The sequence below is a fragment of the Pimephales promelas genome, chromosome 8, assembly GCF_988280905.1.
Source record: "Pimephales promelas chromosome 8, fPimPro1.hap1.1, whole genome shotgun sequence".
NCBI lineage: Eukaryota > Metazoa > Chordata > Actinopteri > Cypriniformes > Leuciscidae > Pimephales > Pimephales promelas.
The window spans coordinates 24,713,085-24,729,196 of NC_142776.1; the positions used below are offsets into that span (position 1 = coordinate 24,713,085).

At 37.9% G+C, this 16,112-nt stretch overlaps 1 protein-coding gene across 1 annotated transcript in view; it reads right to left on the minus strand.

The window, feature by feature from the left end:
• Positions 1–16,112, minus strand: part of zc3h3 (zinc finger CCCH-type containing 3) — a 72,020-nt gene that overhangs the window by 632 nt on the left and 55,276 nt on the right. The window contains exons 9-11 of the mRNA XM_039670096.2: positions 14,003–14,134; positions 6,733–6,896; positions 4,385–4,542 (exon numbers count right to left, since the gene is read on the minus strand). Coding sequence (XP_039526030.2) covers positions 4,385–4,542; positions 6,733–6,896; positions 14,003–14,134 — 454 coding nt within the window. The remainder of the gene's footprint in view (positions 1–4,384; positions 4,543–6,732; positions 6,897–14,002; positions 14,135–16,112) is intronic.

Sequence of the window (16,112 nt, forward strand, 5' to 3'; positions counted from 1 at the left end):
GAGTTGTGATTGCTTTTTGGTTATACAGCAGTAACTGATGCTAAAAGTGAAGTTTTCTTGTTTGGAAAAACAAGAGACAGACAAGAAATAAATAACACCTGCAACGTAATGACAGGAGTAGCTATCACTTGTTTTTACTGATAGAGGAGTGACACATGAGTGTGTGATTGTCTCAGGGTGAGTGATAGCACACAGAGCGAAGGGGAAAGGAGAAGATGCAGGCAGTGATGCATAGATTCTGGGCTAATTTATGCAAAGCAGAGAGAAGTTTGTCTGGAAGGCCACAATCTTTAGAGTGAGAGCTACACAGTCATTAGTAACAATTAACTGCTCTTAGTGTGAGTCTGTGTGGCTGGGAACCTCACTATAGGTGAGAATCAAGAGTTCAAGACAAACACAAACACACACGTTGAGTTATCATGTTATACGGAGACATTCCACAGACATAATGATTTTTATAATGTACAAGCTGTATATTCTATCTGCTTACACTATTTCTAAACATCAGAGAAACCTTTCTGCATTTTTACATTTTCAAAAACATCTCAAAAACATGATTTATAAGCTGTTTTCCTCATAAGGGACCAAAAGATGTCTCCACAAGGACAAGGATTTCATATATTGCCATCTTTGTGGGGGTATTTTGCATTCTATAACGTAGAATTTACCTGGACCCATACAAACGCATGCACACGCACACATAAACAAATGATTTGAATGCCTTCCAGTTTAAGTACTGGTTCTGGAGCATCTGTTTACAGCCGATGTAGATAGAAAACGTAATACGTGTGTTAGATTGTTAAAATGTTAAATAGTGTGTAATGTTGCTGTTGGTGCATGAACAGTATCTGCAAAGTTGCAGCGCTGAAAGTTCAATGTATCGTCTTTTAAAAATCAGGAAGTTTAATATGCTACAAAAATGACTCAAATGTGGACTACAACGGGTTTTAGACGTCATTAACCCATACATTTACATCAACCCTCCCTCCGGAATATGCAAAAAATGCCATGGCCATATTCAACATGACATCATGACTTTTGCATAAACATATACGCCACTTTCGCGCCAGGTGGCGTGTTATCTCTACGCATTTTGAGCTATCCGCGTGTATCCGCGTGTATGCGTATATGTCTACGCCATTAACGTCCGCGTCATTTCGCGTGTCCGAACACGCAGTCACATCCCCAGTCATAAATGCCATTAACCCCAGTGACGGTTAAGTTTAGGGATGGGGTTGAGGTAAGTCATATCTTTTTCTTTCCTAGGATGGTATGGGAACAGTCATAAATGCCATTAACCCCAGTGATGGTTAGGTTTAGGGACGGGGTTGAGGTAAGTCATATATTTATATAACGTTAAGTCAACGGCGTTCATAAACACGCTGAAAGGCGATTATGCGTCTTGATAGCACGCCAAAAATGGAAATACGAATTGGCGTGTCATACACACGCTACTTCATGAGATCAGTCTGCCATATTTATGTGACTCATCGAAAGTGCGTTATTTTCACCCAGCTGTCAGGTCTTCTGTGTTCGAGCTTCTCGCGGGCCTTGTAGTTCGTCAACAATGGATACAATTTATGTTTGATTTTGTTCCTGAAAATTACAATCGTAGCTCTCTGTGCTGTGCATTTTTCAAAAGACAGCTTCCAGAATCTCCACGAATTCAATGCTGGATTCAACAAGAAACTGTAAATAAAACATGAAGCAGTTCCAACTTTAAAACTAGAGGCAGGATTTGTTGGGCCACAACCTGTAATTAGGCTAAGACTTAATCATTTTAAATGTATTTGCATGTATAATTTCAGACATAATGTTTTAGTTTTGCCAGCAAATGCCAGCGCCGGCTTTATATCCACTTAGTTATGCTATTTTGTGTCTACGACAAACGCGTACAAAAATGTTGGACCTGAATATGTATGTACTTATTTTGTAAATCTATTTTTCATTTATATATACTTTATGGCGTTACTTTTCGATTTGATCAGGAACGTAAACCAGTGCCAAAGCTGTTTGTGTATATAGAAGCCAGTCAGTTCGATGCTATTGTGTAAAACATGTATAAAGTAAAAAAATAAAAAATAATTTAGGCAAATTATCATTCAGAAATGTTTTGTAAGAGCCGTGAGTGGTGAGGTTCTGCTTGCCTCTCCTAATCGCCGCTTTCTGGGTCTGATTCTGGCTCATACTGATACTGCAGTATCGACACCATTATTTACATTTGACATGAACAACACGTGCAACTTCGTCCGTAAAGGTAATGGGCGTGAAGTTCCCGGACAACGTGCACTACAGTTTAGCCAATCACAACACACCGGCCCAAACTAACCAATCTGAGCCCATTGCCTGTTTCTGAGGGAGTGGTTTCATAGAATCAGGAAGTCAACCAGTTGTTCAAATGACAGAGGAGAAAGCGGCTTACAATAAAGGTGAAATTTATGAAAATTAAGACTTTTAAAAAAGAAAAACCACGAATACGTGTTATATTGCACCCCATAAACACAATCATGCAAAGAAAAAAAAAGCAGTAAACCACCCCTTTAAGCATCAGAGCTGCGGTCATAATGATCACGGATGTTTGCCTCAGAATAGAATGCGATTTAAATTCCAATTAAATTCCTGTATTTAAATTGAGGCTGCAAACAGGAGGTATGAATTACAAATACAATCTGATCACAACAAAAAAAACTCAAATCAACGAAGAAATGAATGATTCAAATTCAAACTTATTTAATTAGAAAAGTAAACTTTGTCAAGCCTTATTGGTTTGTTTAAAAACTAAACAAATTGAAGGGTTGAATCCGATTATGGTTTTGTTGAAATCTAAAACAATTTGACAACATATACTTCTGAGGATAAGGAATGCAGAAAGTATTGTTTGCCAAACATTATCCATGGTTTCGTCTTAAAAATGACCAAGATGCATATTGACAGAACCACTAAGGAATCGTTGAACTGAATCAGAAAAGTCAAATTCCCTTTGAGAGACGCAACTGTTCCGTCTGTACAGTATGTAGCAGATGATTTCAGGCTACAGGATGAGAAAGTGACATGTGAAAGGCCATGGTGGTCTGGTGGGCACCTGTGCTATTCTGAGACACAGGGCTGTCATCAATGATCCCAGTGGGGAACTGATCTGGAACTTGGCATCAGAGAAATAGGAAGTGTGTATGCACAACAAGCACAGATTTGTATAAATATGCAGACGTGACAGAGAAATAAACTTGCCATCACTCATGAAAGCTTTGAGAATAGAAAGCAAAGATGCATGAACATGAGCTAAAAAAAACAGAGCAAAAATAGAGCAAACAGGAGTTAAACGTTTACATGTTTACATATAGAGAAGAGAAAGAGCCAATGCCATGCTTCAGAACGTCCATGCGTGTGAAAACACACAAGGTCAGAGGTTAATCACAGTGCTTTCTGTTCTGCAGTAACTAATTCAAGAAAGGAAGTGTGAAAGCATGGAAAGGAGAAAACAAAATGAAGTTTTTCTTGCATGAGTTTGCTTAAAGGCAGTGTATAAGGTTTGTCTTATTGAGTGTGAAGAGAGGAAGACAGTGTTCCACAGGGTACAGCTGGTGTGTGTGTGTGTGTGTGTGTGTGTGTGTGTGAGGATATAGGGGCCCCTTTCCTCTAATCCTCTATCAGTCAGACTGGCATACCAGCTTCAGCTGTGCCTGTCCTTAACAACAAACCTAAATATTAGTAACCCCTCTGTAAGTATTATTTACCTCATGTAGTCCACTCTTAAATAATATCACCCCCCTCGATATTATTAACCCTGTCGCTGCGCATTAAATAACACAACTATTTACTCCAGAAATATTTATTACCTCCTTACTCTTTATATATACAGTGAGACCAAAAAGTATTTGAACACTTAAGCCATGCTTAAAAAGGACTATTAAAAAAGAGACACACACACACACACACACCCACACACACACTTCATGCAATTTAAATGCATTAGTAACAAACATCAATCCAAATGGCATCTACAAACAAATCATGTAATACCTTTTCATAGAGCTAACTTTATTTTACCAGTAACTCCAATGTTTAGTGGGTGTATGAAGTAATTTCCTCTCAGTTTCACATAGGTGTCCCAGCAGGGTAACAACAGGTGTAGTTGTCATCACTATGTGCCCAAATACTTTTTTAACATAATTCTCAACGAAAACCCAATAAACCTATGTTTGTGAATGATTTGCTATCTTTCTTTAAAGTGCCACTTGGATACACTTAACTATTTCAATAATATTTGTATATTAAGTAGCTTAAGTATCTAAATATTTTGTAGTGACAATGTATGCATCTCAACTACTGTATGTTATTGTTATTATTATTTAAATCTAACCTCCTGTTCAAATACAGTACACACCTTTCGCCTGTAAGCCTGCCGCAGGAGGGATCTTTGGGGAATCAGGGTTCTCTGACATGTCAGGAGAGCTGGACAAAGATATGAAGGAGGGCAGCTTCTCAGGACCTGAGGAGGATGAGCCCTCATCTGCCTGTATGGACTCTGTAACTTCCTCCGTACTGAAAAGGCAAAACACATATCATTACAATGAAGAAACAGATTTCATTTGTTTCATTTCATTATATTTTCAATGATTTTTAATGATCGTGCTCATGGGATATTTGCATTAGCCGCGTTTCTACCGCAGGAACTTTCCCCAGGAACTAGGGACTTTGGGGTGGTTTTGGGGTGGGAGTTTTTTTTTTACCACCTTTTGGGGTGGTAAAAAAAAAAAAAAATCTGTAAAAAAATTAATTAAAAAAATCTAGCATTTCGAGATTAAAGTCGAAATGTTTCGAGATTAAAGTCGAAATGTTTCGAGATTAAAGTCGAAAAGTTTTTAGATTAAAGTCGAAACATTTTTAGATTAAAGTCGAAATATTTTTAGATTAAAGATGAAAAATTTCCAAATTAAAGTCTAAACGTTTCGAGAATTAAGTCGAAAAGTTTCGAGAATAAAGTCGAAAAGTTTCGAGAATAAAGTCGAAAAGTTTCGAGAATAAAGTCAAAACATTACGATAATAGAAGTGTGCATTCATAACAGTGCGCGTCGACTAGCTCAGTGTGTGTGTGTGTGTGTGTGTATGTGTAAATAAATGCACTTGTGAAGTCGAACTGCCATGGATCAACACAAAATAGAAGCTTACTTTTATTTGGGCTTTCAACAAAATTCTACACAGGTGCTTATACAGTGTTTTTAAGGTGTTTTCGTGCTCGTCTAGGCAACACTATCTGGGTCGAGAACACAACAGTAAACGTTCTGTCTCCCTCACCGTAAATATGTTCTGGATACTTTTTTAAGTGCATCATTCTGTATCCAATCATTTGGCCGTACCCTGTGATTTCCTCAGATTTAATAACCGCTAAATGGTTGAGGAGAGATTCTCTGATAGCCTAGTATATTTTATAACATTCTAATGGTAGCCTAAAGCTGGTAGATTGGCACCTGTTGGATTTCCTTTGATAAAACAAACAAACAAACAAACACACACACACATACACACAGTGTGAAACTCGCTATGTGCCATTATGAATGCCTGTGTGTGCGGCAATGCGAGGCAATGGCAAGCACACACGCATCTTCTACGGATGCGTCTATCTCTCAAAATATTTCAACTTTAATCCCTAAATGTTTCGACTTTAATCTCGAAATACTTCGACTTTAATCTCAAAATGCTAGATTTTTTTTTTCCAGATTTTATTTATTTATTTATTTTTACAGATTCTTTTTTTTTCCCGTTGCGGTTCAGGGCTTCCGTAGGGTCTAAATTAAGTTCCGGGTAAAAATTTCACCCTCATAGTGTACTTTTTCAAAGTTCAGGGACATATGGGGCTGAGACTTAGGCGCTGAACATGCTGATTGGTTGAGTTCATGCAGCATTTTGATTGGTTGACTCCACGCAGCATTTTAATTTCTACCACCAGTCTGTTGCAGTGCATGCAGTAAGAGTTGATTTTTATATTCGAATCAACAATGAATTTTTTTTTTTTTAAATACGATAGATGGGCTGACGACGAGGTTCAGGCTTTATAAAGCTTTTATGCAGTGGAAATTGAAGAGTCCTACATCACCGGACTAGAGCTGACATAAATAGAACAATACAGATATATTTATAAAAATCATTCTCAATATAAGTTCACACCACAGCTATCAAGATAACGGCACAGAGAAACAATATAGTTGGAATCACTTTCAGAAAACGATTTTATCCAGCTGATGAATGATAAAAAACATTGACAGGCAATCAAAATACATCCTGCTGTAACAAGCTCGAGCATTCAAAGTGGCACACAAACACGCGATTAGAATAAACAGAAATATATCGTCCGCTAGTCTGGGCACTCATATAGTTATCTTTAAAGTTATCATTCTTAGTGTGAATGGGCCTTAATTTGCCTAATCTTCATGGTACTTTAGAAGTACCATGGAAACACAGACAGCTACAGGTCTGGGGGAAAAAAAGTTCCTGGGACAAATTGTTCCAGTTAATTTCGGTGGAAACGTGGCTATGGTTATTCAGGTCTTCCCTATAAATAATAGTAATATAGTGAAGTAAATAATAATAATAATATGATCAACAATAATAACATATTTATGACTGTTTGAGCTATAACTACAGTGCAGAAAGTGGAAAAAGAGCACTTCTATACAGTACAGATGGCAATTAAGAATTGAAAAGGCCAATGTGGGATTAGTTCCTCTTCCTGACCTCTTTATAATGTCTCTGGTGCGGGCTTTCTTAGCCGGTCCAAAGCTTGTGTTAGAGCCGGTGCGTTTCACACTCTGTCTGTGGTGCAGCTTGCATTTGGATCCACGTGGACACACACCGGTGCTGGAGAAGTCAGGACACACCAGCGTGTGTTTCTTCTTACACTGTGAAGAGAGCAGAAAATTCTTAATGCTTTATTTCTTTATACCCAGATTCACAGTGGATGTTTTGTGGGTTGGTTATGAACATGTGGGACACTGTAAGGCTTTTATGTGTGCCACACTCAGTAGGAGTGCACTGAAGTTAGCAAAAGTAAGTGTTGGTGTGTGATCACACATCAGTAGGCGCATGCATCTGATAAGTGAGAGAAGGTGAGCATGTGTTTGTGTGTGTAAGTGAGAGTAGGTGAGAGTGTCTGTGTGCCTGTGTAATTTGGGCGTAAATTGGTAGCTTCATTCTTCTGGAGACCCGATCCCTCCCACCTGTCAGAGGAGCTAATTATACCCCACTATGGGGTGAGGAGCACAAGACGAGTGTATAAGTGAGAGAGAGGGGGACTAGGCGAGTGTGGGACAAGTTGCTCCAGAAATAGAGAGAGAGAGTGAGAGAGTGTGTGTCTGTAAGTGTGTGGGAGTGAAGGGTGGCTGAAGGATCGTGTGTCCGGGAACAGTGTGGACTCCCTGTCACCCCTTGGGGCAGACCGCCCAGAGACCTTCTCCCCCCAAACAGGGATCAGGTCAGAGCCATAAGTGGCCTAAAATGACCGAATATACATAGGATCACCTAAAACCAAAATAGGAACATTTCAAAATGCTATGATACGGGCTCTTTAAGGAACATAGACTCGCTAACTGCAGTGTGGCTATGGAATTTTTAAGTCCAAGAGGACAGCTTTTGCTATATTTTCTGTTAAACAGGAAACACTTTAAGAATATTTTATATATATATATATACACACACACACAGTCCAGTGTCGCTGGATTATCGCACCCAATGAATCTGGGTCTCTTAATGCCCCCTAAATCATTCTATAGACAACATCATCACTCACCACACTCATGGCTAATTGGCCCAATTTGCTAAATCCCTTGCCACTTGAATTCAGTCGATTTCAATTCCACCCCATTTCAGAAGAGCATTTGGGACCTTTCTTTTTTTAAACACCCATTTGTTTCTTGTTTGACTGATAACATCCATGTCGCACTTTAATCATTCAAAGGTCCGGTGAAGGCAAATAGAACAAATGTGTAAACTGTGAGAAATTACAAACACTGTACAGTGGGATAATCTGATCATAAGTAATTCTACCGATTCTGTTTTCATATTCATGACAATATGAACAATTAATACTTATGCGCTTGATCTTTGAATAAAGTTTATGGGGAAAATGTCAAGTTCCACATGCTTTCCCCCCCAAAAAGTCTACATTTAATTCAAAGTTTCCCCTTTTTCATGATGTTAGTTACTAGTTATCCATTTCAATCACAGCTAAATATGAATACCAGTAATTCCCAATCAAACAACTGATAAAGTCATCTTGACATGCGGCAAAATATTTAGTAGAAATAGAACCGACATCACTGTTCACTAGCTCATAATGTATTCAGCGTAAAGGCCCTTTCACACTGAGCGTGAAACGATTAATTGCCCTCATCTAATTCACGGCTGCATGATAGGTGGCGCTGACCGAGAATTCATTTTTCCACATGTGTGCACCTTATAGGTTTTCAACATACAACAGGAAATTTAGATAACAGAAACCATCATAAATAGTGCTACACAGAAACCATCATCAAAAGTGCATGTAATGGCTTCTGACTGTAGGAAAAAAAAATTTACACACCGATAGAAAAAAAAAAATAATAATCTTGCATTGTTGCACTCAAAAATGCACACTGAGCGCAATTAAGTGATGCAAATGTCAAAAAAAAAAAGTAAAAAAAAAAAGGGCTTTGTTTTGTTGGGCCCCTATGGCATCGTCAATATGGTGTTTAGGATGGGCCCGGGCTGTTTTGTAGGGAAATGTACTGGCATCTCCAGGGAATTTATAATTCAACAACATTGACTGCATCCATAGTCTACTCTCTGGTGTCAATTTGATGCATATTGACCACTAAGATAGCCAGAGCTGGTTGAACCCACCAATTTCAGACTTGGTTGGCTGCTATTGTATTCTAAAGTCATGGTGGGCACGTTTTTAAAGAGTTTTTTTAAGTGTAAAAAAGATTCAGACGTCCTCATTGCTGTCTGTATAATCTTTTGTAGAGCCAGCAGCTCTATTGTTTGCAAGGACTAACACTTAGTTGCATAGAAGTATATTATCGTGGAAGCCCTGACGGGTTTGCCTCGTCTTTCGTCACATAAAAAACACAAACAACACCCTCTTCTTAAGCGGGAGGAGTTCCTGGCCAGAAGAACCCAAAGTCTGGTTTATGAGACCAACTTAAGCCAGACCAACATGGTTAGTTCACCCAAAAAAAAATTCTTCATTTACTCGTTCCAAACCTGTCTGACTTTCTTTCTTCTGCTGAACACAGAAAGCACACTTCTGAAAGAAGAACACTTCTGATAGAAGTGAAAACTGAGGCTTTTTCCCCCTCCATACAGTGAAAGGGCAGTTAGGTCCAATATTGGCCTCAATGATGACAACATGAATTTAATTGTTAGGAAAACTATCCCTAAAATGTATTCACACCCACCAACATTTGTTTTATTCAAATTAGTGAAAGCTACAATATGAGAAGTATGGGTGATATCAATTCAGTGTTGGGGAAGCTACTCTCAAACTTACTGTCAAAGTGCAAAATTGCTACAAATTAAATAATGCTAGAACAAAATGCATGCAACTTAAGTTAGATATACCAGAGTAACCAAAAATCCACGTTAAACTCACAACACTTGCATTGATGGAGCTGTGTGAAAGGAGCCGTTCCGAGACGCGAATTAGTAGCTGTTTGCGTAAACGCAACCTTTTTAATTAGACCAGTTTTCTGTTCGATCGGCAGTTGCTTTGCCAAAGCAATGGCTCAAAACACAGCATTAGTGATCTTTAAGGGTCATTCCAAAACTGTGGTGGGACAGATTAAACTATGATGGGTCATCATACAATCAGAAATGTACATTTGACAGAGTGCTTGAAGTCTTTGACGCAGACAATCAGAAATGTACATTTGACAGAGTGCTTGAAGTCTTTGACGCAGACAGCATTTTAATCTTTGGTTTGCATAAATTTCATACAAAAGTGTAACCTATACTAATTAATTCATAAACTTATAAGTTGATTGGCTATTTGGAATCATATCTAATTAGAAGAAAATCCTACTGATTGGATAGGATGTGGACGCAGTACTAAGAAGGCTCATTAACTTTGATGTTCACGGCTATGATCCGAGCAAAGAAAACACAAAAGCCCAAATCCTCTCCAACCATGCTCTCTCATACATTTTAATTTACATAAAAGCAGCGAAATAGAGGGAAAAGAGAAGTGTGTGAGAGAAAAAAAAAAAAAAAAGAGAAGTGGATGGAACATCTTTATATCAGTGCAAGTTAACAATTTTCCACTTGATTTAAGAAAGGCTGGGAAGTCTCTGGGGCCTATTAGAAGAGCTTTCTACTGGCCACAAAGCAGAAAGAGTCAGCACATTTTACATTACTGAGACAGTGAGAAAGAAAGAGCGAGAGAGAGAGACAGAAAGATAGAATGGTGGTGTGAGCTATGATAAAGAGCTGGGAAATGAGAATAATGACAGAGTGATAGAGGGATGAGAGGAAAGGTAGGAGAATCAAAAGAAGAGTGATCCAGGTGAGGTGTGAATGGATGTGGCCAGCAAACAAAAGAAGAAACGGGACATAAAAACATGGGAAATGGCAGACAGAAAGAGAGAGCAGAGGGAGGGAGAAATGAAGAGGATGAGAGTGTGCTTTAACCCTTGCTCTGCTGGCGTATCCATTGCTGGCCTCTCGCCTGTACTGCTGTCATCAGCACTTTTTCACGTCCATAATTATGGTGTGCTATCCATCATATCTAAGACAGTGCTTTTGGGACGGCGCAAAATTACAAACCTAAGCACTTCGGCTAATAGAATAAATATTAATATCTCTCTCCTTATATATTCTCATTCTCACCCCAAATATTTAAATGAGCCCTGACAGCAAGAGAACGCATTTGTTACGATGAAGGGAAAGCAAAGAAGAACAAATGGAGGGGAAAAAACAGAGCGCGAGACAGACAGAGACAAAGAGAGAAGACTGGAGACGCAGAAAACACTGCAGAGAAACAATTCATTAGAATGAGACAAATCCAAAAGAGGAAGAAACTGATGGGGGCGGCGATGAAAGTTTCTGCGGAGGAACAATAAAGTCAGGCGTACTGTCAGTTTAAAAGAAAATAAATCACTTTTGGTCTGGCATATATGAATTATGTTATTATCTCAAAAGCTTCCCGCTTTAAATCTGTAGCAAAATGACATATGGACCTATAAAAAGATGCACTCAGTAATTTTTAATTGGCCAATATAGCAGTTGTTTCAGACTTGTCTTGGAAATTGTTTGACGGAGTGGTTAAAGAGAAGATTAGTCGGTTGGTCATGTGATGTCCATGAGGCGACCTACTTCATGTGAATTTATTGCATTTATTAGGCTACTGATTTTCTTTTTTACAGCATTTCTAATCTTGATAATGTTCATTTATACATTTTCCTTCATTAATTAATGTTCATTCATAATACATTAAATAATGTTTATTTATGCAACACACTTTAATACACCTTTAAAAATGTGTTAGTACATGTATAAATTAACATTAACCAAAATCAATAATTGCTGTTAAGTATTGTTCATTGTTAGTTCATGATGTCTAATTAACCAATGTTAATGAACGGAACCTTCCTGTACTTAAAAAAAAAGAAAGAAAAATAAATTCAATTTGATGAGAAGAAGAATGTAATAGCAAGCATACGTTTGTACGTTCCTGTATGGCTTCATGAGACTGAGAGACAGGTGTGACGGTGACAACAGGAGCATATGTGTGTGAGTGTGTGTGTGTGTGTGGGAGAGATGGGGTGAGGAAAGAGGTCATGGATGGGTTAGAACCTGCTGGATAAAGGGTAAAAGGGGACACTTGGTAAATGTGGGTCATGTTGTCCTCTCGTTACAGCCCTCAATACGTCACTCACTCACAAACATGGAGGAAACCAAATGCATAAGCACCTGGATGATGGTTTAGATTAACAATTGGAACAGAGTCAACTTTTAAGAGCTCTATTTTAAAACTCTTGCAAAATGTCATCACCATCATTCATTAAGACCTATAAAACGGTCATCAACTGCAAAGCACTATAATACAACAATTGTTATGAATGTCAAAACACATGTACTTGCATCTACAGTATGTTGATGCAAGTAGAAGGGAAAAATTTAGATGTAGAAGATACATTTTCTTGACCTGAAACACTAAACTGAGCCAAATGACAGTCACGGTTATTCACTCTCTATATCAACACCATTTACCACATAATTCTTTGATTACAAAATACAATACAATTGTGTACAAAATAAAAGAATGATTCCTCAATAAGGGGAAGTTACTGTGCCTTAGTATGATTTTTAAGAAAAACAAAACATGAGCATATAAATAAAAACTGTCTAATGTCACTGAATGAAATGTAGACCCAGGACGAGCTCTAGGACTGTAAAGCTTTGGGGAAGTTGATGGACTCGATCTACCTCATCTAAAGTTTTGATCATTGTTCTGAATCCCATCCAGACGTAGTCTTTGACAAAAATGCGATTTTCTCAGCTTTTTGCTGTAACTGTTGCTGTTTTATGAAACTTAAAGGAGTAGTTCACTTAAAAAAAAACAAAAAAAAAAAAACTTTTGCTGATAATTTACTCACCCCCATATCATCCAAGACGTCCGTGTCTTTCTTCTTCAGTCGAAAATAAATTAAGGTTTTTGATGAAAACATTCCAGGATTTCTCTCCATATAATGCATTTTACTGGTAACCAAAAGTTTAAAGGTTTCAGTGCAAACTGCAAACTGTTCAAAGGGCTTTAAACGATTCCAGACGATGAATAAGGGTCTTATCAAGCGAAACGATCGATCATTCAAAAAAAAAAAAAAAAAGTTTAAGTTTTATAAACTTAAATGGTCGCCTTGCTCTGTTCTGTGATGCGCGTTCACGACTCTCCTGTTCAAATCTTTTTCCGAGTCAGTTCATTCATTTCGTTCGTTGAATGAACCAAATGACTCGAAAAACATTTGTTCATTTTTATGAACGAGTTCGAACAGGAGAGTCACGAACGTGCATCACAGAACAGAGCAAGGCGAGCATTTGAGCTTATAAAACTTAACTTTGTTATTTATTTTTAAAATTTCGCTAGATAAGACCCTTATTCATCGTCTGGAATCGTTTAAAGCCCTTTGAACAGTTTGCAGTTTGCACTGAAGCTGTCTTTTAGACCTTGAAAAGTTTGGTCAACAGTAAAGTGCATTATATGAAGAAAATTCCAGGAATGTTTTCATCAAAAACCTTAATTTCTTTTCGACTGAAGAAAGAATGACATGGATATCTCGGATGACATGGGGGTGAGTAAATTATCAGCAAAAGTTTTTTTAAAAAGTGAACAACTCCTTTAACCCAAAAGTGTTGATAAAAAATAGAATAGGCTAGAATAAAACTGCTTTTTTTTCTTTTTTTTTGTTAAAAAACAGAGGGTCCAATCTTTCTTTTGATATATTGCATGCATATTCATATATCCATACAACAAAATATTCTGGGGGTCTTGAAAATGGCCTAAAGTGATGTTGCCAGAGGTGGCTGGCAACTTTCTTTTTTTTTTTTCTAAAACGCAGACAGGGAAAGAGTGAAGAGAGTTGAGGCTATTTTTATTTTTATTTATTTATTTATTTATTACCCCTTTACTACCCCTCTATAATAAATTATAAATTAAAAAGTTAAATATAGTTAAAAGAAAATATATTTAATTAAAATATTTTTAATCAATTTACTATCCATCTACACATTTTTTTATAGCGATTAATAGATTAGAAATAGCAAAATAGCAAATATTGCTGTCATTACATCACACCAAGCATTTCAGAGAACAATTGAATTAAAAAAAAAAAAAAAAAAACTCATTGTATTTTAATAAAAAATAAAATAAAAAATGGTTTAAGTTTTCAAATAATCAAACACTTCCCCTAACTGAATAATCAACCAACAGGTGTTTGCAACAGAAATGATCTTCCCTTATTATAACCTGTCTTACCTTATCTCCCTGCGGGCAGTAGCCTCGGACGAAGTCTTTGCACACATCGGCTTTGCGTGAGACATAGACATGGCTGTATGGACAGCTACTGTTATTACAGATCCCCTTCAGAAAGTATGAGCACACAGGCATCTACAAAGAAGTAAAAAAACAAAACAAAAACAAAGCATCGATTTAGAGCTTGAAAATGCAAACAATACAAAATTAATCAAACCTCAAATAATCTCAAAAAGTATATTTCCAGCACTGAACAAAAGAGTGAGTGTGAGTAAAAGAATACGGTTAGTCTGAAACACCAATGAACTTTTAAAAGAATAAGAGCAGTAACAATACAGTCTAGCCTTTAAATTCCCTTTCTAAGTGATGGGAAACATAAGCGAGTTACACACATATGGCACCAGTATTAAATCACATATCTATTGAAGTCCCAGTCAAAACACGCATTTAATCAAACATTGTCTAATCAGTAATTATGTGCATGTGTCAATGGCACAGATTTGCACTCCTCGTGAATATAATCTGCATGTATGAATAATCTGAGTGCTCGCTGAGGGCTCTCTTGGTTTAAAATAGAATGTGAGGGTCGCGCACACGATGAGCGGGGGGGTGGGATGATTGGCCGCCGCCCTCTTAAGTGGAATCCCATTTCCATGGGGGTCATATCATTTCTGCTTAATTAACTGCAACAGAAATATTGACCCAAGCGGGGCGTCGTACCACCTGCATAATGTGTTTATGTGAAGGGGAGGGGAATGGACGCTAGCCACGAGTGGGGTGATGGGGTTTGGGGGTCTTGTTTCTCAGTTATTTGGAGGGGGAACTGGATCGTTTTCAATTGCAGGCGTGAACTCAAGCCATGCTTAATGACATATACGCGGATGACACAGGGTGCGGGGTTAAATTGAGCCCCAAGCAAGGCTGTGTAGGAATAGAAGGAGGGGGGCTTATGGGGTCGGGACTAGCAGGTGGGCCTGTGCTGCGATGAGGTGGCTCTGCTCCTTTAAGACAAGCAGACAGCTGGACTCTCAGTGCACTGGAGAGTGTAGAGAGTGACGACTGTCACAGGTGCAGTGATTCGGTGTGTTTGTATGTGTGGGGGGTTGTGGGTGTGTGTGTGGTTTTTTTTTTTGTTCAATAGGGCCTTGAACCAAATACAAAAGCAAAAGTCTGAACAAGTGTTAGAATATGAAGAGAGGGAGGGAGAGAAAGGAGCAGAGAGAGAGAGAAAGTATGTGTGTTTTACAGAAAGTGAATGCTCAGAGGGGTGTTTTTTTCTGTGTCAAACAAACAAGGGAAACAGGTTTCTCACTGTGGGAAGGAAGTATGGGGAAAGTTTCATACAGTGTCCTTCTAAACCTGGAAAAAAATGGCATTTTGTCACTGAATTCACTGATTTATTAATTTTACATTTATCACTTTTCAGGCATGGAAAACAGATTTTCCGTGTTTCCATGATCAAAGGAACCCTAAAGAAAACTTGGATATAAAGTGGACCAAGTAGTGGTTAGTTTTCAATCACTTTTCAACAGAAATAAATAAATGCTAATTGTGACAAATATTTAAAATTATCTACATTTACATGAGATACAGATTTCTGACTGTTTTTTTTTTTTTTTTTCATGAGGAGCATAGATAAGGTTGGTTTCCCTTCATGGTGGCCGCCATATTGAAATTACATGACAAGCTAAATATTAACAAAGTCCCTTTAAGACGAGTCATTCCACTCGGCAGCCATCTTTGCAAGTGCAGCTCCTATCTCTTTGAATCGGGAAACATAAAATTCTCCAAAACCATTGGCCAAGTTTACGATTAAATTTCATATTAGGAATCAATGAAATCTGGCAACAACTGTCTCATACATTTTGTTTTTAAATGCTCGAAACATGACAGGGAACATCATTTCTCAGACTGGATGCGCAGTGGAAGCACACGTCTGACTGTTTCTATAGGAATCGGCGATATGCTCTTTTTTTTAGAAATTCCGCCATATTGAGCGCTGCACTTTTCCACGTTCAAAATAATACATCTTGTGTTATTCTGTAGACTTTGATATTACTCATTTTATCTCAGCAACCCAGCTATTGTCAGATATTTTTTCAACATGAATTAC